Source organism: Ranitomeya variabilis, chromosome 1, assembly GCF_051348905.1.
Source record: "Ranitomeya variabilis isolate aRanVar5 chromosome 1, aRanVar5.hap1, whole genome shotgun sequence".
Classification (NCBI taxonomy): Eukaryota; Metazoa; Chordata; class Amphibia; order Anura; family Dendrobatidae; genus Ranitomeya; species Ranitomeya variabilis.
The window spans coordinates 41,870,165-41,894,224 of record NC_135232.1 but is presented as its reverse complement, the minus strand read 5'-3'; the positions used below and the strand labels follow the sequence as shown (position 1 = coordinate 41,894,224).

The window sequence follows — 24,060 nt, the reverse complement described above, 5'->3', positions numbered from 1 at the left end:
CTTTGGCTACAGTGCCTTGAAAAAGTGTTCACTCTCTGTGAACTTTTCCACATTTTTTTTCACCCACAATCTTGAGTGTTTTGTTATCTGTATTTTATGTGATATCAACACGAAGTAGCAAATATTTGTGAAGTGTAAATGAAATACATTAGGTTTTCTAAATATTTAACAAATATAAATCTGTAAGGCTATGTGCACACGTCAAGATTTTCTGCAGAATTTTCCTGAACAAAACCGGACTTTTTCTGCAGGAATTCCTTTTTTGCGCGTTTTTTTGTGCGGTTTTTTTCCGGAGCTTCCCAATGCATCAAATAGCTGCAAAAATGCGAAAAATCCGCAAAATTAATGAACATGCTGCGTTTTTTTACTGCGATGCATTTTTTTCGCGGACAAAACACATTATGTGCACAAAAATTGCAGAATGCACTAAAAATGATGGGATGCTTATGTTTGCGTTTTTTAAAGCGTTTTTCCACGGAAAATGGCCGAAAAAACACGAAAAATCCTGAACGTGTGCACATAGCCTAAAGGTGCATTTGTATTCAGTCCTTTATCAGCTTTCAATATCTAGAGGTGACATTTTGCCCCTTCTTCTTTGTACACTTGCTCTCCCTCATTCCTCCTTCACACGTCCGTTGTTTATGTCCATTTATGGTCCACTTTTTAAGGACCACAAATAGGGACACACACACACCCATTGTATTCAGTGGTGATGGGTTCATGTTAGGTTTTTCACACAAGTTTGCGTCCATGTGAGAAACCTGCAGACACGTCCTTTTTTTTCACTCACCACGGATGTAATGCGTGCCGCACACGTGCACACTGATGACACCTGGGTGTCATGAGAGTGACACGTACTGGAATAAAAAGCTCAGGCGTTTGGAAAAAGCAGTACAGATATCACTGTTACCAGGCGCAGGGTGCTGTCGCCTAGTCTCCCTTTGATCAGTGAGACCAGGCGACGCTTAATGAGACTTGTATTCAGCACCTGTTGCCTGGGAACAACCCTAGCTACAAGTCTCACCATTGTCGACTGGTCTCCCTGCGATCTGCGAGATCTGGTAATAATAGAGAGGATACCCAAAAAAATGACAAACCAGCAAAGGCTAAACAGACAGCTGCGAAATGATATTAACAGCCAAGGAAGGGGCCATGGATATTGGTTCCCTCCCAGAATAAGAACATCAGCCCTCAGCCGCCCCAGAAATGACACATCGATTAGAAGCACCAAATCTGGCACATAGCCATTGCTCTTCCCACTTGCCCTGGTTCAGTGGCAAGTGAAGCAATAGTGGTGGGGTTCATGTCAGCTGTTTTATGTCCTCTGACATCAAGCCCAGGGGTTAGGAATGAAGAGGCTTCTATAAGATGCCCCCAGTAATAACCCCATAGTCAAATTTAATAAAGACATGGACAGAGTAAAGTCCCTTCATTGAAATAAAAACTCATCAACCCTTTTTTACGCATTCATTCACCAAAAATTAAAAAAGCAAAGTTATACCCACCCTTCCGCCGATAATCCATTAATGTCTGTGTCCAATGACGATCCGGATAGTTTGTTGAGGGGGTCTCACCAGTGATGCCACTACTCACCAAGCCAGCCGAAACCCACTGAGCTGAGTGTGAGAATGTGGCTGCGTGTCACTTGCTGTGACGTCATTAAAGTTAGAGCTGTCTTGAGCGGTCGTATCACGGATATGATCATTCACCAAACTATCCGGATCATCATGGGACATGGGCATTAATGGATTAATATCAGCCCACAGCTGTCTGTTTACCCTTTGCTGGTTAGTTTGGGGGGTTCCCCGTATAATAACCAGTAATGGCTAAGCAAACAGCTGCGAGATGATATTAATATTTTGGGAACCTTTATGGCTATTGGCCCCTTCCCAGAATATTAACTTCAGCAGTTGGCTTTTTTCCCAGCTGGTTATGAAAATTAAGGGAGGCCCCACTCCATTTTTTATTTATTCATTTAAACAACAAATACAATTACAGAAAAATATGCAAGCAAATTGCTGATTAGAAACACACTGACATATTTCTTTCTATCTATCTATCTATCTATCTATCTATCTATCTATCTATCTATCTATCTATCTATCATGTTCCTCATCACTATCTCTTTGAACATATTTAATACATAAACCGCTTTAATTTATATGCTGCATTTCATTTATACTTGTCACACTGACGGCATACGGACACCCGGATGTTCCATACGTACACACAGATGTCACATACGAACACAGTCCACAGGTCTCACCAGTACCGGTTTTTCCAGTACAAGAGTCACCAGGATGAGTGAAGGGGACATTAGTGAGATTGGATGGAGATATCTGTGAACAGCAATTTTCAAGCTTTGCTACAGATTGTCAATGGGATTTAGGTCTGGACTGTGATTGTGGCTTTCACGCACATGAATAGGGGAACCATCCATTGTAGCTGTAGCAAGATGTTTAAGGTTGTTGTCCTGCTGGGAGGTGAACCTACTCTCCAGTCTCACGGTCTTTTGCAGCCTATAACAGGTTTTCCTCCAGGATTGAACTGTATTTAGCTCCATCCATCATCCCATTAACTCTGACCAGCTTCCCTGCCCCTGCTGAAGAAAAGCCTCCCCACAGCATGATGGTGCTACCTCCATTTGTAACGATGGGGATGTTGTTTTCAGGGGATGTGCAGTGTTGAGTTTTCGTCCACATATAACCGTTTGCATTTAGTCCAAAAAGTTCTACTTTGGTCTCATCTGACCAAGAGCACCTTCTTCCATAAGCTCGCTGTGTCCCCTATATGACTTTTTGTAACCTGCAAACAGGACTTCTTATGGCTTGCTTTCAAAAATAGCTTTCTTCTTGCCACTCTTCCATAAAGGCCAGATTTGTGGAATATACGACTAATAGATGTCCTGTGGACAAATTCTCCCTGTGAGCTGTGGACCTCTGCAGCTCCTCCAGAGTGATCATGGGCCTCATGTCTGCTTTTCTAATTAGTGCTCTCCTTGTTTGGTATGTCAGGTTAGGTGGACGGACATGTCTTGGTAAGCTTCCAGTTGTGCCATACTTAAAATTTTGGATGATGGCTTTAACAGTGCTCCATGAGATGTTCAAAGCTTGGGCTTTTTTTTTTGTTAACCTAACCCTGCTTTACTCTTCTCCACAACTTTATCCTTGACCTGTCTGGTGTGTTCCTTTGTTTTCATGAAGCTGTTTGTTCCCTAATGTTCTCGCACAGAACAGCTGTGGTCATACTGAGAATAAATTACACACAGGTGGACTCAATTTATTACCTATGGAACTTTTGGAAGCAGTTGGTCGCCCAGGATTTTATTTAGGGGTGTCAGAGTACAGGGGTCTGAATACAAAGGCACCTCACAATTATAAGATTTATATTACTAAAATAATTGGAAAGGTATCATTTCCTTTACATTTCACAACTACATGCTAGTTTGTGTTAGTATCACATAAAATCCCAATAAAGTACCAATAAATGAATTATTTTATAAGGCACTGTATATGGTCGTAGACGGGGGTGTCCATCCTATAAGACTCTGTTGGGTCTTTTCCTCTCAGTCAGTCCCAGCTTCACTTTACGGTGTTAAACTTTAATCCTGGTCAGAGCTGTGATGAGTCCGGGCTCAGCTGGCGATCTCCGCAGTGCTAATCCTATATCTGTCACCGGCTCAGAGCATTACCTGATCACCTCCATGAGCAGCGGGGGTGCAGCTCGCACATTATGTGTTCCTCAAAGGGAAACAAAGCCCCATCTACAGCAACTGAAAGTGGGATCTCCAGACGGCATACTGCTGACTCCTCAAAGGAAAGGGTCTTGGTAACAGGGAATCCATTAGATAAATTAAAGGGGTGTTCCCATATAAAAAGATGGCATGTCGCATGCATACGCCATCACTTTATGACTGCCAAACTCGAGATGATGGAGCCCACAGTACAGTTTTTCCTCGCCCTGCATTACCCTGGTCACTCGCTGTGCCCAGAAGTACTGATGGTTCCATTTTTTTGGGGGGACTAGAGCCAACCCACAGCTGGTGGCTGGAAACGTCACTTTGGGAAAAACCTTGATGAAACTGCGCTCTTTTCATTGTCACAATTAGCGGATGGTTTCAAAGTTCGGATCTCACCCACAAGAAAGTGATATCCCTTTAACTCGCACCCATTTTTAGGCAAATCATATATTAAATAGACTTTATTCACAATCCCGCAGTTCTCCGAGCTGAAATCTCCCGGAATTCACTGCTGGTTCAGTTTCTGGGATGTAAAGTGAGTGGGCACAAGATCATCGTATTTATACGTTTACACATAAAGCCCAATATTGAGTATTGGAAAAAAGCAATCCTGGACCCAATGTCCTGAGCCAGTGCTTCTCTTCCTCAGTGCTAGATTTCTGTTTTAGCTCCTGAACCCTATTCTGACGAACATATTCTCAGCTTTTCCTATGTAGAGTCCCAAACTCTGCCTTCTAAAAGTTCCAAATTGTTAAAATTCTGACAGCCTTCAGCCGCCACTTGGGGGGGCACACTTCATACATATTTATGCAACTTTGATTCATCTCTGTCCCTTCTTATCCAAGCCCAAAATTGTAAAATTAATCAATACTGAGTTTAGGGCCTCAGAATAAAAAAAAAAAGAAAAGAAAATTCATCCATAACATGGATAGTTATTTGTGGCATGTGCAGTCAAAGCTTCCCCTGCAAATAACAGCTAGATGCCAGATGTGGTTATTAACAGTGTGTCCTGCTTAAAAGAGGATTTGTTACCTTGTCAAAAGTGACCAGTTTTTGCTCTTGCTTTATTCCCACTTTATTCCCCTGAGTATTCCTTCCCTTCTCTTTTTTAAATCCACCAAACTGGTCCAGAGATATAGCCCTTTTTATTTAGTACTATTTTTACAGGGTTTTTTTCAAGGAGGCGTGGCTCGCAGGATCCTCTGGGGCGTGTCTTGGCTGCTCTGCATAATTACCTTTTGGGTCACACCTATTTAGTAAAGAATTTCCAAGATCTCTGGAACCACATGGCAGATTTAAAAAAGCAAAATAAAGGAATACTCAGGAGATCAGTGGGAATAAAATAAGAGCTCAAACTGGCCACTTGTAACCTGGTGACAAGTCCTCTGTAAATGGGTTGTTTAGTTTAGGAACCCATTTTCTTTTATGAAATTGAGTTTATAGAGGGAGTCTGCTGTTCAGGATCTTCATCTGTTGCTCTGAGAGGACGGCTTTAACAAAGGATATCTCTTGGTCTGGAGGAACTGTCTTTTACTGAATTACTCAGAGAACCCATTAATATGAATGGGCACTGTGTAATACTCCGTTTGCCCTATGGAGGCACTGCAGAGAAACTAAACACTGGCGGACTCAGCAGATGGATACTTTGTGATCTGTTTGCATTCAAGGAATTCATAGTAGAGATTTTTCAAAGAGGAGAACCCCTTTAACAAACCTTATAGGGTAAGAAATGGAGGTGGTTTTGCAGAAATTTTTGCCCATGTCCAGTGGCTTGCGAAAGTATTCACCCCTTTTCAATTTTTTGTTTTACTACCTTACAACCAAGAATGTCAGTGTTTTTTTTAGGATTTCCATCAGTTCTTGTAAAGAACATGTCTACAACTGTGATTATTTGGTTTTCTATTTTATTGTGACACAAATAACAAATAGGACAAAATAACTAAAACTTCCGTGTGCATAGATATTCATCCTCCAAAAGTCAGTACTTTGTAGAGCTTTCTGCTCCAGCTTCCTCAAGTTAGGTAGTTTCCTCTGGTGAACAGCAATCTTCAAGTCTGACTACAGATTCTCAATAGGATTAAGGTCTAGGCTTTGACTAGGCCACTCCAAAACATTTACACGTTTCCTCTGAACCCACTCAAGTGTTTCTTTACCAGTATGCTTTGGTTCATTGTCTTGTTGGAAAGTGAACCTCAGTCTGAGTCTCAAATCACTGACAGACTGAAACAGGTTTGCTCAAAAATATCCCTGTATTTTGCACCATCCATCTTCCTCTCGACTCGGACCATTTTTGTTGTCCCTGCTGCCGAGAAACATCCCCACATCATGATGCTGCCACCACCATGTTTCACTGTGGTGATGGTGTTCTTGGTTTGATGATCTGTGTTGGTTTGGAGCCAGACATAGCTTTTACCTTGGTGGACAAAAAGTTACATTTTGGTCTCATCTGACCACAGCACCTTCCTCAATACATTTGAGTAGTCTCTGACGTGTCTTTTGGAAAACTGAAAATGAGCCTTGCAATTTTTTGTGGACTATGGCTTATTGTGGATGTATGGACAGATACTCCAGTCTCTGGGAACTCCGCAGCTCCTTCAGGGTTACCTTTGGTCTCTGTGCTGCCTCTCTGATTAATGCCTTCCTTGCCCGGGCTGAGAGTTTTGGTGGGTGGCCCTCTCTTGGCAGATTTGTTGTGGTACCATGTTCTTTCCATTTGATGATAATGGATTTGATGGTGCTCTGAGGATCATCAGCGATTGGGATTTATTTTTTTTTATAACTCAACCCTGACTTGTACTTATCAACAACTTTGTCACTGACTTCATGGTGGTGTTTGGAGATCTCCTTGGTCTTCATTCTATTGTTTGGAGATCTCCTTGGTCTTCATGGTGTTTTTGGAGATCTCCTGGGTCTTCATGGTGTTGTTTGGATATCTCCTTGGTCTTCATGGCATTGTTTGGAGATTTCCTGGGTCTTCATGTGGTTGTTTGGAGATCTCCTTGGTCTTCATGGTGTTGTTTGGAGATCTCCTTGGTCTTCATTATGGTGTTTGGAGATCTCATTGGTCTTCATGGTGTTGTTTGGAGATCTCCTTGCCTTCATGGTGGTGTTTGGAGATCTCCTGGGTCTTCATGGTGTTGTTTGGAGATCTCCTTGCTTTCATGGTGGTGTTTGGAGATCTCATTGCCTTCATGGTGTTGTTTAGAGATCTCCTGGGTCTTCATGGTGTTGTTTGGAGATCTCCTTGATCTGCATGGTCTTGTTTGGAGATCTCATTGGCCTTCATGGTGTTTGGTTAGTGGAGCCTATTTCTTAATGGTGTTGCAGCCTCTGTGTGTGTAATATAATGGCAGACAGTGGGACACTTAGATTGCACACAGGTGGACTTCCTGTGCAGCAAAAGGGGTGAATATATATGTATATGGCAATTTATAGTTATTTGATACTATATATTTTTCTCATTTCACTTCACCAGCTTAGACTATTTAGAGCTGATGCATCTCACACAGATCAGATTCCAAAAGTATTTAAGCACAGGTTGCAATGTAAAAAATAGGTAAAAAGCCAAGAGTGATGAATAATTTTGTAAGCCACTGTACATCTAATAGATGGAGTCCTGTAAACACAATGAAGTGTAATGCTCCTTGCCTGCGGCCCATCTTCAGTAGCCCAGAGATTGCCTCGCCGTCCGCTCAGTCTGCCCTGTCGCGCCGCCTCTTTCCCCCGCTCCGTTTCTGAGCTGTTACTAATGTAGGAAAATCAGTAACATTAGTCATCTTAAAAGGGCTATTACTCAAGATGATTTAAATTGTGAAAATGTCAGCGTTGCTTGTGCGCTCCCTGCTAGAGATGCTGTGATTTACACCCACTGACACCATCATGCCACGGAGCAGGAACGGAAAAAAATAGTAAATGACTTATATTCTTCCCCCGACAGAATTTGGAGCATAACATCTCTTCAGCGTCCGCACGGTCAACCATTAGTCACATTAGCTACACGCTGTACCGGGAGGACACTGCGGGGGTTAAACATGGTGTCATGGAACCTACAAGTATATTTGTAAGGATGTTGTATGAGCGTGTATATAGATGTTAACTGGGCAATAAATGGAAATAATGCGTCCCCAAGGACGTGAATAACAAATCCAGCTCTGCTACATCTATTAGCGCTCCACAGTCGGTCCCCATACAATAAGCTGATCTCATGGCGTCCCTCTGCTGCGCGGAACACCATCAATCAGTTGTGTTCAATTCCTCTGCAGTGCCTCCGCAGGAGAAAAGAAGTATTACAAGGTGGCCATTAATTTTCCTGAGAGACCTTCTTTGTAGTCACCCTCCATTTTAGTTAATGGCCGAGTGCTTGTATAAAAAAGCTATTTTACCCCTTGTTACAAAGTTATATTCTATAGTTTACTTCTCATTGCCTAGGTTACAGGCCACCGCAGAAGTCTATCAGAGGTGGCCGCTAATCTAGGCAATGAGAACAGCTCTTGAAGCCTCTCATGAACATAGAACATGAGACCACCCTTTTAATAGATGAGGCTCAATTAAAATAAAGTTAACCCCATAATAACCACCGTTTAGTGACGTTGCGTATGTGGTGATTGAACGGTCCCAATTTAAATATTTTGATATTTCTTGTGTTGCCAGATTCATTTTTAGTGCTTGCTGTATGATGCATAGAGCTGGTTTTTTTTAATACAATTTTTCTATTTTATTTTCTATTTTATTATTTTTGTTTTGTTAGGGCTAAAGTGGGAGAAAAAGTAGAAAAAACGTTTTTTGAGATTTGTAAATGTGATACTAGATTCGTATATTACTTTGATGTACAGTAAGTATCCTCCCGGGTGAATGTATGGATACGGCAGCGATTTGGAGGGTTGGAGTTGGCTTTAATATACATTCATTTACTACATGTGTTACATAAAAGACCTTTAGAGACGCTTATTGTTTTTTGTTGTTTTTCATATTTTATAAAGTTTTCAACTGTCATGCATCTGAGGTCATACATCTGTGACCTCGTCTCCAGGTACTTACCTACACGCAACCTCCGATCCTCACAAGATCTCCTTCTCTACTCCCCTCTTATCTCCTCTTCCCACAACCGCATACAAGATTTCTCTCGCGTATCACCCCTACTCTGGAACCCTCTACCACAACACATCAGACTCTCGCCTACCATCGAAACCTTCAAAAAGAACCTGAAGACCCACCTCTTCCGACAAGCCTACAGCCTGCAGTAACCACCGATCGACCAAACCGCTGCATGACCAGCTCTATCCTCACCTACTGTATTATCACCCATCCCTTGTAGATTGTGAGCCTTCGCGGGCAGGGTCCTCTCTCCTCCTGTACCAGTTAGGACTTGTATTGTTTAAGATTATTGTACTTGTTTTTATTATGTATACCCCTCCTCACATGTAAAGCGCCATGGAATAAATGGCGCTATAACAATAAATAATAATAATAATAATAACTGTACGAGGGGTGTTCATTAAAGGGAACCTGTCACCCCCAAAATTGAAGATGAGGTAAGCCCACCGGCATCAGGGGCTTATGTACAGCATTCTGTAATGCTGCAGATAAGCCCCCGATGTATCCTGAAAGATGAGAAAAAAAGGTTAGATTATACTCACTCAGGGGCGGTCCTGCTGCTGGTCCGGGTCCGATGGGCGTCGCGGTCCGGGGCCTCCCATCTTCTTACGATGACATCCTCTTCTTGTCTTCACGCCGCAGCTCCGGCGCAGGGGTACTTTATCTCCCTGTTGAGGGTAGAGCAAAGTACTGCAGTGCGCAGGCGCCGGGAAAGATGAGAGAGGCCCAGCACCTGCGCACTGCAGTACTTTGCTCTGCCCTCAACAGGGAGATAAAGTACCCCTGCGCCGGAGCCGCAGTGTGAAGACAAGAAGACGACAACATCCTATGAAGATGGGAGGCCCCGGACTGGACCGCGACGCCCATTGGATCGGACCCCCCGCCCAGGTGAGTATAATATAACCTCTTTTTCTCATCTTGCAGGATACATCGGGGACTTATCTACAGCATTCCAGAATGCTGTAGATAAGCCCCTGATGCCGATGGCCTTAGGTCATCTTCAATTTTGGGGGTGACAGGTTCCCTTTAAAGATTTCCCCTGACCCACTTCCTGTGGACTGAGAGCTATGAAACTTGGCACAGTTATTAGTCCTTCTCTCCATAAGAGCCACCTAGGGACACACACGTCTCCCATCTCTTTAAGCAGCTGTGCACACCTCTCTTGTAGAAGTCGACAGGTTGCTCCAAAAGCCAAGTTGTGACTTCGGAAATCAGAGTCTCATCTTCTAGAAAATGCCTGCTGTTCAAAAATAACTCAATTGTTGGAAAGAGGTAGAAGTCCGATGGTGGGAGGTCGGGTGAATACGGGGGATGCAGTAGAATTTCAAAGCCACAGGAGCATGCTTCCATTTGGGCAACATCTGAGTTGTGAACTGGGGCATTGTCTTGCAGAAGGCGGACATCTTTGGTGAGCATGCCACATGTCTTGGTTTTGATGGCCTTCTGCAATTTCCGCAGCAGTGAAACATAGTATGCCCCAGTGATCATTATTATTATTATTTATTGTTATAGCACCATTTATTCCATGGCGCTTTACATGTGAGGAGGGGTATACATAATAAAAACAAGTACAATAATCTTGAACAATACAAGTCACAACTGGTACAGGAGGAGCGAGGACCCTGCCCGTGAAGGCTCACAATCTACAAGGGATGGGTGAGGATACAGTAGGCGAGGATAGAGCTGGTCATGCAGCGGTTTGGTCGATCTGTGATTACTGCAGGTTGTAGGCTTGTCGGAAGAGGTGGGTCTTCAGGTTCTTTTTGAAGGTTTCGATGGTAAGTGAGAGTCTGATATGTTGTGGTAGAGGGTTCCAGAGTAGGGGTGATACGCGAGAGAAATCTTGTATGCGATTGTGGGAAGAGGAGATAAGAGGGGAGTAGAGAAGGAGATCTTGTGAGGATCGGAGGTTGCGTGCAGGAAAGTACCGGGAGACGAGGTCACAGATGTATGTAAGAGACAGGTTGTGGATGGCTTTGTATGTCATGGTTAGGCTTTTGTACTGGAGTCATGGTACCCTTTGCTAGGAAATACTACTCCATTTCGCACCCAAAATACTGTGAGCATGACCTTGCCTGCCGAGGTTTGGGCACGTGCCTTTTTTGGAGGCGGTGAGTCATGATGCTTCCATTGCATCGACTGGACTTTAGTCTCAGGATCATAGTGATGGACCCAGCTTTCATCCTGTGTGATCAGTCTCCTGGTTTCCATGGCACATCGTCAATAGAGCCTTAGAGCGTTCGCCTCGTTCCTGCTTCTGGAAAGGTGTGAGCAGCCTGGGATCCCAGCGAACGGACACCTTATGCATGTGAAGATGGTCTTGGATGATTTCTTCCACGGACCCTACACTAATGTTGACAATTTGGGCTAGGTGGCAAATGGTTACACGGCGATTTTCCAAAATGCTGCCCTCCACTTGCTGGATGGTGTGTTCATCAATAGCAGAGTGAGGTCGCCCTGGAATTAGAGCTGTTTGCACCAAAGTCCTACCACATTTGTATTGACGATGCCAGGGTTCCTGACTACATCATATGATGGGGAATCATCACCATAAACCTTTCATCTTATCGAATGTCCCCTTTGGTTTGCGGCCTTTCACGTAATGGAACTTGATGACTTCTCTGTATTCTCTGGGTCCAAACCTCACACCCTTTCAGCACCGGTAACCTCAGGACCGATATCAGTCCTGAGTTGCAAATTGGCACGTAACCTATAGTGTCAGCGTCCTGTGATAAATAGAAGTGAGTCAGGGGAAATCTTTAATGAACGCCCCTCGTAACATGGGCATCCATAAACTTTCAACTAAAATAGCGTCACAGCGCAACCAAAATACTAATGTCTTTTTGTACTTTATATTGCTGTGCCATTTTTCTGACGTTTTTGGATTCTCTCTTTCGTAGATGAACACGTCCTTGCTGGGAAGCATCGGGATGCTGAACTCCGCACCTCAGCTGCGCTGTATAAAAACGTACCAGGTGCCCCCCGTTCAACCAGCATCCCCCGGTTCGCTCAACGCCCTAAGACTGGCAAGACTCATCTGGACGTCCAACCGCAATGTCATCCTTATGGCTCATGACGGCAAAGAGCATCGATTCATGGTCTAATGATTGTGCGGCTTGTGCCCACCCATTGCCCCCCACTTTCCAAAATGTCTATAGCATGATCACTGCAGAAATTGGTGTTGTCATATCATACATGGGGTAGACTTTGCTGTGTTGGTGCTGCATGATTCCCCAGTAACGAGAATGGGAGTTTTTTCATGTACATAGTATGTGCGGGAGCCCCCATTCCTCTCTGTAAACCCCAATAGTGGAGGAGGTTTCCGCAGTATACGTTCTACTATGAAGCTGAATATTCTAGATATAGTCTGTATATAGTGGTGAGTAACTTTATTACATTGAGTGATATCATGTCTTCCACTCCTGACACAACCAGAGCTGCATTCAGAATTCTGCCAGAGCTGTGTTCAGAATTCTGCCAGAGCTGCGATCGGAATTCTGCTAGAGCTGTGTTCAGAATTCTGCCAGAGTTGCGTTCAGAATTCTGCCAGAGTCGCGTTTGGAATTCTGCCAGAGCTGCATTCAGAATTCTGCCAGAGCTAAGTTCAGAATTCTGCCAGGGCTGCATTTAGAATTCTACCAGAGACGCGTTCAGAATTCTGCCAGAGCTGCGTTCAAAATTCTGCCAGAGCTGCGTTCAGAATTCTGCCAGGGCTATGTTCAGAATTCTGCCAGGGCTGCGTTCAGAATTCTGCCAGGGCTACGTTCAGAATTCTGCCAGGGCTGCGTCCAGAATTCTGCCAAGGCTATGTTCAGAATTCTGCCAGGGCTACGTCCTGAATTCTGCCAGGGCTACGTTCAGAATTCTGCCAGGGCTATGTTCAGAATTCTGCCAGGGCTACGTTCAGAATTCTGCCAGGGCTACGTCCAGAATTCTGCCAGGGCTGCGTCCAGAATTCTGCCAGGGCTGCGTCCAGAATTCTGCCAGGGCTGCGTCCAGAATTCTGCCAGGGCTGCGTCCAGAATTCTGCCAGGGCTGCGTCCAGAATTCTGCCAGGGCTGCGTTCAGAATTCTGCCAGGGCTGCGTCCAGAATTCTGCCAGGGCTGCGTCCAGAATTCTGCCAGGGCTGCGTCCAGAATTCTGCCAGACTACGTTTAGAATTCTGCCAGTCGTTACATAAAGACTCATCCCCAGGAACAAAGATGAAAGTTATATACAGAACCTGGTGTAGACTGCAAAACCCAAAGTAAATGTAAAACTGAGCAGACCCTGAAGCAGCTGCATATCTTAGCTCAGCACTAAAGATTGCCATCCACCTCATCCTGTTCATCCTGATCATCCTGTTCTTCCATACTCCCCAATACACATGGATTACAATGGGGTCACGCAGCCATATATGTGTTCTCCTTGGGGTAAGAATAAGCTTCTGCCAGACAACTCTGTCTAAAGCTTATAGAAAAAATGACTGGGCAAATTGAACTACAACTTCCCAATCCTTCTCCATACAAGTGAGATGATCAGCTGGTCCTCATGATATCGGCAGATTTTCCACCACTTAACTAATGAATATGCCCCCCTAAAAAAAAACAAAAAAAAAAAACAATCAGAAATGTTTTTGAATGTTGCTCCAGATGTGTTTGGAAGGTCTCCTCTGAAATCCAATTGCCCCATCCTTCCTTTCGCCATCATTTGCCGTTTTAGTGTAAAGTTGGGACCTCACCATACACATATGTAGATGTAGCAGGTTTTTATTTCATGCCACCTTAAAAATCCAGTGATTTTTTTTTTTTTTTGATTGCTGCTCCGGATGTGACTGGAGTATAGCACTTGAAAGATGCGTGTCTGTAAAGTCACTTGACATTCTATGTAGATAATATCTGGGTATAAATGGTGTTTGAAGGTGATCCTGCACTAGCGCGACATACTCCCCTGTTACATTTGGATATCTTACGCCAATCATTTACGTCACATTCCCTCCGACGCTGCGCGGTTTTTGTATGACCAAATTGTTTACATTTAGCAACATTGTATCGAGGAGGCTGACCTTTCTTCCTGTACTGTATGTCGTCTTGGTTCTCTATCTGTGTATTTTATTTGCCATGTGATGCAGGTATTTAGCTTTGTACTTAGCGCTATGATTTAAGATGGTGTGATCCCGATTAAAGTATGACTGTGTTCGACTGTACATATTATGTTTGTTACATTTATCATGTATTGCACGTCCCAAAGTCATGGTGGTTTGTAAAGTCAGACTCAAGTCAAATGGGCGGAGCTGTAGGAGGTGGAGTCTTTCCGCATTTTAAGCCCAGTAAAAACTCCTGATTGGCTAAGGAGATGTTCCCACCCCCTGCTCCACCGACCCAACCAAGAAACAGAATTAAGGTTCACATATTTGTGTAAAGTAGGTTTTTCAACTAATGAGGGACGTCCTATCCTATAAAGTTTTTCTGTTTGAACTTACACATTTCTGTCCCTACATAACTACAATTGGGTCAATAATTCAGGACATAATGGTCTCCGTTGTGCTGTCACACATGCAAAGACGTGAGCTCGAATCCTCCATACCTTAGAGGAGTCAGTCATATTCGTGTATTCAGGTTCTTACAGCTCAAGAAGTATCACAGAGCCGGCCCCATGGAAAGGAGGTAACGATCCATAAAAGTGTTTTTTGTTGTTTTTTTTGTAGAGGGTATTTTGCTGTAAGACTTTGTTCCTGGGTTTAGAGATATTTTGCCTTTTGTTACATTCGGTGGGTTCAACATTTGAATTAATTGGGAAACCAAGTTATTTTCTTTTGTACCATCTGATTGATTGTATGGATTAATTTCAATCCCTTCTAAGAAGAGTATCAAGCCCCAAAAAATGAGGTACCTAAAACAGAACTGAATAAAAGAGCCATATAATCAATGTAAAGGGTGGAGCATGACACATGAATTCTCTGCTCCACCCACTCAGTCTCTACACTAAGCATAACACGGGGAATCCTTTTTACCCAATGTGTTCCTTTAAATCCCCTAGTACTAGTGATTTAGGCTAGAACAGTGGCTCGTGCTAGGTGATACATTTTAGTGCATCTTTAGTTATGTTTTAGGCCACATCTATTTCCTCTAAGACCACACCCATGTTTAATTAAACCACACCCATGCTTAACTAAGCCACACCCACGCTTAGCTAAGTCACACCCATGCTTTACTAAGCCACGCCCATGCTAAATGAGTAGGGTTGCCAAATGTATTTTTTTTTTTTCCAAACACCTAATAAAAAAAAATCACAGACAGACAACATAACAGACATATTGGAAAACCGTAATAAATTATTAATGTCATAAGTGATACATGTCTACAAGCCGGAATTCTGACATGTAGTCATTAGCTGCATTCACTGTGAATTGTAAAATAATTACAGTCATATTTTTTCCAGGTTAAAAAAAGAAAATCACAGACACATGATATTTTTTTAAGGACTAACAGAATAAAGTGCCCTGTTTTTAGGGACTGTCTTGGAATCTTGGACGGTTTGCAATCCTGTGAATGAGTTGCAGAAAGTGACTAAAACACATAATTAATTGGTCTAAAGATTAATGCAACATTATGCGCCAAAGATATAAAATATATATTTATTAACGTCTCCTAGTTACCCACCTTCGTTACATCAGAACAATACATGGGGGATCCCTTAAAATTTTATCTTTCATTTATAGGTTTATTTCCTATAATTATAAAAATGATGGTTTTATTGAAATAATATAATTGTGTATAACATAAAATAAATAAAGGCGTGTTACCTACTAAGTGCTGCCCTTACAGGTAGAAAACCAAGAACAGAACATTACTATGTTTTTTCCTTTGGATTATCGAGCCTTTATTTTTATCACATAATTATAGTTTCTGCTCTAAAACCTTACGGAAAATCTTATTTTTACCATCTTGCGCTGGTAGAATAGTAAAGAGCTCAAAACCTCCCACCATGATGGTAATAAACATAAAATACATTTAAGATCTGCTTACCCTGAAATAGCCACGATGATGAACACGTGCCGCTCCGTACTCCCCAGGAACATGATTAAGAAGATTTGATCTCCTGCTATCTTGAATTAATCATGAAGTATACTGGATGCCCTGATCTCCTGGGGTAATCTTGTAGCATACTTGTTGCCCTTCTGCCCTGGGCTAACCATGAGGTAGTCCTGGTGTCCTGGAGTAATTATGAAGTATACTGGATGTCCTGCTGTCCTGAAGTAACCATGATGATTTTCTTGAGTAATTATGAAGTAAACTCCTCTTCCTGTCCAATGTAATCCTGATCGAGAACTATACATTTTCCTGCAAATAGCAGTCAAAAACTTCTGGATGTCTTAAGTCCAGGGGCAATCATGAAGTATTCTTGATGATCTGGATATATCAGCAAGTATACTTTGTCTTGTAATACTCATGAATTATTCTTGATGTCCTGGAGTAATCATGAAGTATACTGTATGTCCTGCTGTCCTTGAGTAGTCATGAAGTATACTAGATGTTCTGGAGTAATCAACAAGTATACTTTGTCCTTCTGTCCTATAATAATTCATTTTTCTTGATGATCTGGAGTAATCGTGAAATATACTGGATGTCCTGCTGTCCCGGAGTAATCATGAAGTATACTGGATGTCCTGCTGTCCTGGAGTGATCATGAAGTATACTGGATGTACTGCTGTCCTGGAGTGATCATGAACTATACTGGATGTCCTGCTGTTCTGGTTTGATCATGAAGTATACTGGATGTCCTGCTGTCCTGGAGTGATCATGAAGTATACTGGATGTCCTGCTTTCCTGGTTTGATCATGAAGTATACTGGATGTCCTGCTGTCCCGGAGTAATCATGAAGTATACTGGATGTACTGCTGTCCTGGAGTGATCATGAAGTATACTGGATGTCCTGTTTTCCTGGTTTGATCGTGAAGTATACTGGGTGTCCTGGTTTGATCGTGAAGTATACTGGGTGTCCCGCTGTCCCGGAGTAATCATGAAGTATACTGGATGTCCTGTTTTCCTGGTTTGATCGTGAAGTATACTGGATGTCCTGGTTTGATCGTGAAGTATACTGGGTGTCCCGCTGTCCCGGAGTAATCATGAAGTATACTGGATGTACTGCTGTCCCGGAGTAATCATGAAGTATACTGGATGTCCTGTTTTCCTGGTTTGATCGTGAAGTATACTGGGTGTCCCGCTGTCCTGATGTAATCATGAAGTATACTGGATGCCCTGTTTTCCTGGTTTGATCGTGAAATATACTGGATGTCTTGCTGTCCTGATGTAATCATGAAGTATACTGGATGTCCTGCTGTCCTGGAGTAATCATGAATTGACTGGATGCTCTGCTCTCCTGGAGTAATCTTGTAGTATACAGGCAGCCCTGATGTCTTGGAGTAATTATGAATTATCTACTTGTCCAGCGTAATCCTGACCAAGAATTATATGTTTTTCTGCAAATAGTGGTCAAATACTCTGCTTGATGTCCTGCTGTCCTGGAGTAAACACTCAGCACTGTATACTTCATGTCATTCTGTCTGGAAGTCTTGGTTTACTGAGTACTTGCCTGTATTTTGTGATCATAGCCAAGAACTATACTCTTTCTTCTGCTGCCCAGAATTAATCATGCTGAATGTTGATACACCATAATGGTTGTTTTCCTGTTTTGGACTTATTATGATTTAATGTCCTCATCAGAACCCTTGTATCCTCCATTTTCCTAAGTCATTGAGTATCCACAAGCTCTACTTGATGTCCTGGGGTGATCGTGACTTTTGCCTAATATCCTCTTAATCTGGACTTTCTTGGTTTTCCAGTTAAAAAATGTTTTTATTTCAGTCTTTGTAATTGACAACCTTTTCAATTTCCGCACAGATCATTCCATTTACAAATCTCGTGATCCTGTGTAACTTTTTCCGGTAGCGCTGTAGGTTGTATGTCACAAGTCAGATGTGTGTGATCCTCCTTGGCTGGCTGCGTTTTCCATTATGCATGTCATCATACATGAAGTCGGCAGGCTCTGGGGAAGTTCCAAAAAAGCCCATGTGTGCTGAACGGACAGCCCAATGATGTGAAGAGGCCCATGTGTGTGACTATGAGGTATGCCGAACAGACCGCCCACTGATGTGAAGAGGTCCATATGTGTGACGTATGATGTGTGCTGAGCGAGAATAGACAGATCGTAGACACGAAGCAATCTGGGCAGTGTCATAGACAGAAACATTATACTCCATATTCTTCTGCCAAGAAGTGATCATGGCGTATCTGTGTTGTCTCACTATCTTGGCGAATCAATGACGTATACTTGATGTCCTCCTGTCTTGGATTAATTATGATGATGACGTTTACTGAATGACCTCCTGTCCAGCATAACCATATCCAATAAATAACTCTCAAGTTCTGCCCAGGAGAAACCTTAAACTCTACTTAATGTCCTCCTATCTTGGATACAGGAAAGATTTATATCTTGGTGCCGTGTTAGCCAGTTGATAGAAAAATATTTAGAATTGAGAGTCCTCAGTGGTTGATACCTTTTAATGGCTAACTGTTAGCCATTAAAAGGTATCAACCACTGAGGACTCTCAATTCTAAATATTCTCCTATCTTGGAGTAATCCGTAACTGTGCAATTGTCCAGTTGGATCGCAACCAAAAACTTTACCCAGTGCCCTCATGTTTTGAAGTATCTATGTCCGTTCATCTCAGATGAAAATAAGAAGTACAGGAGCCGACCTATAAATCAATGTCCAACCCTTTAACAAGCCTTGCAACATGACCACAGATAATACCAAAGCTAGAAATGTATCTACAGGCAGCTGTAGCTTACGCCTCATCGAGATACAGCAGGGTAACAGTTTTCTTTAAAGAAATCAACTGAATATGGAGTCATATTGGCAATGCTCGACGGAGAAAAGTATGGAAATGATGTCTCTTGCAGAACAAAAGAAAAGTCTTTTTGCAAGTGACATCAGAAATGTTACCTTCTGTCCTCATTTCTAGAAGTATGTGATGATTGCACATATATATTAAGGCTGCCACATGTTTACATTAGTGTCAAATGCTATAGAATCTCCAGAGACACGCGTGTCCTCCTGTCACAGAGTTATCATAAACTCTGCCTTATGTGCTCTTGTTTTGTGGTTTTCATGACTTTTACTCTTTGTCCACATGTCTCGGAGTAATTATGAACTCTACCTTATGTCCTCTTGTTTCATAGCTATCATGGATTCTACCGTACGTGCTGCCATCTCCGATTTAGCATGAACTACACCCCTTATAATGAACCCTAGCATTTGTCCTTAGGTCTTGGAATAACCATGGGCTTTACCTCGGTCTCAGAGTCATGATGAACTCTATCCTATGTTCTACAGTCTTGGAGTAACCATGGACTCTACCCTGTGTCCTACTGTGTTGGAGTTATCATGAACTTTACAGTATGTCCTCCTGGGTTGGAGTTATCATGAATCCTACTTTATGTCCACCCATCTTCAAATTAAAATGGAGTCTGTCCTCCTGTCTCAGAGTTATTATGTCCTCTGGTCTTGGAGTAACCATGGACTTCACCCTATACCCTCCAGTCTTGGAATAACCATGGACTTTCCCCTATGACCTCAGGTCATGGAGTAACCATGGACTTTATCCTAAGTCCTACTGTCTTCGAATAACCATGGACTTTACACTACATCCTCCAGTTTTAGAGTAAAGTCCTTGGTTACTAAAAGACCGTAGGACACTGGGTAAAGTCAATAGTACATGTCCTCCAGTCTCGGAGGAACCATGGACTTTACCCTATACCCTCCAGTCTTGGAATAACCATGGACTCTACCCTATGACCTCAGGTCATGGAGTAACCATGGACTTTATCCTAAGTCCTACAGTCTTGGAATAACCATGGACCTTACACTATATCCTCCAGTTTTAGAGTAAAGTCCTTGGTTACTAAAAGACCGTAGGACACTGGGTAAAGTCAATAGTACATGTCCTCCAGTCTCAGAGGAACCATGGACTTTACCCTATACCCTCCCGTCTTGGAATAACCATGGACTCTACCCTATGACCTCAGGTCATGGAATAACCATGGACTTTATCCTAAGTCCTACAGTCTTGGAATAACCATGGACTTTACCCTACATCCTCCGGTTTTAGATTAAAGTCCATGGTTACTAAAAGACCGTAGGACACGGGGTAAAGTCAATAGTTAGTACATGTCCTCCAGTCTCGGAGGAACCATGGACTTTACCCGATGTCCTTCTGTGTTAGAACTTTACATTATGTCCGCTTGTCTTGCACTTATCATGAACAGTAGCCTCATGTCTTCCTTGCTCAGGCATTCATGAACCTAAAATGTATTCAATGTTCTCTTGTCCATTAGTAATAATGGAGTATATTTGATGTAAGGATCAATCGTGAAATATACTTGTAGTCCTGTGCAATATCTGTGACATTCCTTTTTTAGAATTAACTTTGTCACTTTCTATTCAGTTTTCAAAACCAATATCTCCTATTGAAAAGACTTGGGGCTTAGTGGTTGATCAAGGACATGGTTGATCACCAATTAGCGGTGATGAGAAGAAATTGGTAAACTTTCCTTTCAGCTGTGTGACATTTATTAGAATTGCTTCTGTAACCTACTCAAGTCATATCTTCTGTCAACTTCATAGTCCAGAAGATAAAAGCCAATCACTTGTCGCAGCCCTGCTTTACTTTCTGTCCTACACGGTATTTTATTTTGTTAGGAGGTGATGGCATCGTAACCATTCGAGAAGCCTTTCTGTGCTGTGGCCTTTTAGAAGGCCTCATGTTATTGTGATGAGGCTTATCCTATTTTTGAGGATTGGATATATATATTAAGGCTGCCACATGTTTACGTTAGTGTCAAATGCTATAGAATCTCCAGAGACACGCGGTCCTACGACTTATTAATGCGGAGGAGTCCAAAGTAAGTAGTAGATGGTCATGTCATAACCGAGAGACATGATTGTTTTTCTCCAAAGTAATGACACGACAACACAAAAACATCGAAAATATCACAATAGAATAAGCAATGAAGCTCAACGTAAAAGTCAACATTAATGTACATGTTTTTATCGGCTTGCGTCCCATCAGGTTCTTGAGCATGTCACTAGAACGATGGGGTATCTGAACAATTTTTTTTTTTTTGCAATGTTTTTTGTAAATAATCCTGTTAACCAAAGTTTATTTGGCTTTGTATTTACCCCATTATTTCTTTAATGTATGTCTTCTTTTAATCCATGAAATATATTCTAGAGATCTTTCACCCGAGGACAAAATGTCCACCATTTCCGAGCCAGACGTGCACGTTGGCTCCGAGGAGAATCACACTTAATCTCAAGATTGAATGGTTCCGATCTATTACCCTTTGTGCCTTTAACATATGAAGGATCTTGCTGCCCCTATGGACATTTAGGTTGTCAATGGGGGACCACCAAAAAATACTAGATCCATGTAGGGTTTCCTCATTTCCATATGCAACCACCATATTTTCACACTATTTTTATCTACTTGGTTGATTATGGAGGATTTTAACGTGGAGTCCGCAGATGAATCCAATGCATAAAAATTGGGTTTACACATTCTCAAATATTGGATTTTATGGGCCACTTCGAAAAGAAGCACCAGGCTACATATTTTCTACATATTCCTCATGAAAAAGCTGAGAATTATCCACAGTGAATGACAATGGGCTAATCCCTTGAGCAACGCAGTAAAGAATATTGAGTATAGGTTTGAGATATTATACCTTCAAGTGCAGACTATATATATATATATATATATATATATATATATATAATACAAAATTAAAATACATATTATAGTTTTGTATTATACACTCACCGGCCACTTTATTAGGTACACCATGCTAGTAACGGGTTGGACCCCCTTTTGCCTTCAGAACTGCCTCAATTCTTCGTGGCATAGATTCAACAAGGTGCTGGAAGCATTCCTCAGAGATTTTGGTCCATATTGACATGATGGCATCACACAGTTGCCGCAGATTTGTCGGCTGCACATCCCAAAGATGCTCCATACAAGGCAGGATGGATCCATGCTTTCATGTTGTTTACGCCAAATTCTGACCCTACCATCCGAATGTTACAGCAGAAATCGAGACTCATCAGACCAAGCAACGTTTTTCCAATCTTCTACTGTCCAATTTCGATGAGCTTGTACAAATTGTAGCCTCAGTTTCCTGTTCTTAGCTGAAAGGAGTGGTACCCGGTGTGGTCTTCTGCTGCTGTAGCCCATCTGTCTCAAAGTTCGACGCACTGTGCGTTCAGAGATGCTCTTAGGCCTACCTTGGTTGTAACGGGTGGCGATTTGAGTCACTGTTGCCTTTCTATCAGCTCGAACCAGTCTGCCCATTCTCCTCTGACCTCTGGCATCAACAAGGCATTTCCGCCCACAGAACTGCCGCTCACTGGATTTTTTTTCTTTTTCGGACCATTCTCTGTAAACCCTAGAGATGGTTGTGCGTGAAAATCCCAGTAGATCAGCAGTTTCTGAAATACTCAGACCAGCCCTTCTGGCACCAACAACCATGCCACGTTCAAAGGCACTCAAATCACCTTTCTTCCCCATACTGATGCTCGGTTTGAACTGCAGGAGATTGTCTTGACCATGTCTACATGCCTAAATGCACTGAGTTGCCGCCATGTGATTGGCTGATTAGAAATTAAGTGTTAACAAGAAGTTGGACAGGTGTACCTAATAAAGTGGCCAGTGAGTGTATATACCGTATGTATATATTATTTTTATTTAATTTTTTTTTATGTTCTGTTGTTCGATTCTTAATATTTTCCTTGTTTAGTTCATTTGAAAAATATGAAATGAATGATGAAAATGAAGCACATTCACCATAATAAAAGGTTGTCATTTCACAAAACCACCATGATTTTATCCCACTGCTTTACACAAGGGGGTACTGGATTTTATTACAAGTTAATAGGGCCGTCCAGGATGACAAAAACATGGCTGTCTTCTTCCAAAAAACAGTTAAGCTATACTGCCATACCAGACACCGCCCATGGACAGGTGTGGCGCTGTTTTTTGAAATACAGCGGCCATGTTTTTCTAATCCTGGACAAACCCTTCTTTTTTTTACCACTTTTTCTCTTTGCTGCTGTTATCACAGTACGATTTTGTTGTTTAGAATTGTGGTGTTGTGTTTGGATGTGTAAATGTAGAACATTTCGGGGAGGCTTGACATGAAGAAGTTGTGTCGGTAGTATCATGCCGTAAGAAATTTATAATTTGTGTCATTGTGTGTTGTAAATGAATATAATTGCCAGATATGGCGGAAATGATATAGATCTGTAAAATGCTTGTGTACATATCTGTGTGTAATAAAACTGGATCTAGAGTCACTCATGGACTGGTATGATTATTATAGATACCTCCTGGGGAGAAGCGTAGCTATGAATGGGGTCCGTACCCATCCAAGTGGCAGGGTGCGGACCAGTCGCTTAGGGTCTCTTTGTCTCAGACTAATTACTCCAGTCCCCACCAACATAATCTTAGCAGACAAGTCACTGCCTCCATCAAGATCAACACACTCATCTTCTTCTGTAGTTAAGATTCCCATTGACTACAGGCTTCTTTACATCTCTCACTCCAAAAGACATCTGTGAGGACAATTACTGTGTTAAATGGCTACACTGGGGATGCGCACATCGCACGTATACCAACATGTGTGCCGGCCCATTTCTTCGTTATCACTTTAATTTCTTGGCTTTGTACATACAGGGGCGTGGATCCCTGTTTTGGCTTATGCATTGCATCTATATAGCTTTTCACAGGCAGTTGTTGAAACAGTCAGGCCGGAAATCCGCCCATCGGTGACCCCCGACCGCAGGTTACCGATAGGTTGGCATTACAACCAGAGGTCTCCTGGCGACCTCTATGGTTGTCACTGCCGGCTTGCTGTGAGCGCCGCCCAGTGGTCGGCGCTCATAGCAAGTGAGTAATTCTGCTACATACAGATCATCGCCTGTATGTAGCAGAGCTGATCGGGTTATGGCAGCTTCTAGTCTCCAATGGACACTATTGAAGCATGCCAAAAGTGAAAAAAATAGTTTTAAAAAAGAAAAGAAAAATAAAAGTTCAAATCACCCACCTTTCGCCCCATTCAAAATAAAACCAAAAAAATCAAGCCTACACATATTTGATATCGTTGTATTCAGAATCACCCGATCTATCAAT

The 24,060-nt window shown here is 42.3% G+C and overlaps 1 protein-coding gene across 6 annotated transcripts in view; it reads left to right on the top strand.

Annotated features, from left to right (window-relative positions):
• WDR7 (WD repeat domain 7) overlaps positions 1-12,706 on the top strand; it is a 383,582-nt gene extending 370,876 nt beyond the window's left edge. For 3 of the 6 annotated variants that reach the window (XM_077282600.1, XM_077282585.1, XM_077282579.1), the window contains one exon: positions 11,734-12,706. In XM_077282600.1, the coding sequence (XP_077138715.1) occupies positions 11,734-11,937 (204 nt within the window). In that variant the 3' untranslated portion in view covers positions 11,938-12,706. The remainder of the gene's footprint in view (positions 1-11,733) is intronic. The other 3 variants (XM_077282592.1, XM_077282573.1, XM_077282564.1) reach the window with 1 other exon arrangement.
• Positions 12,707-24,060: the final 11,354 nt, after the last annotated feature.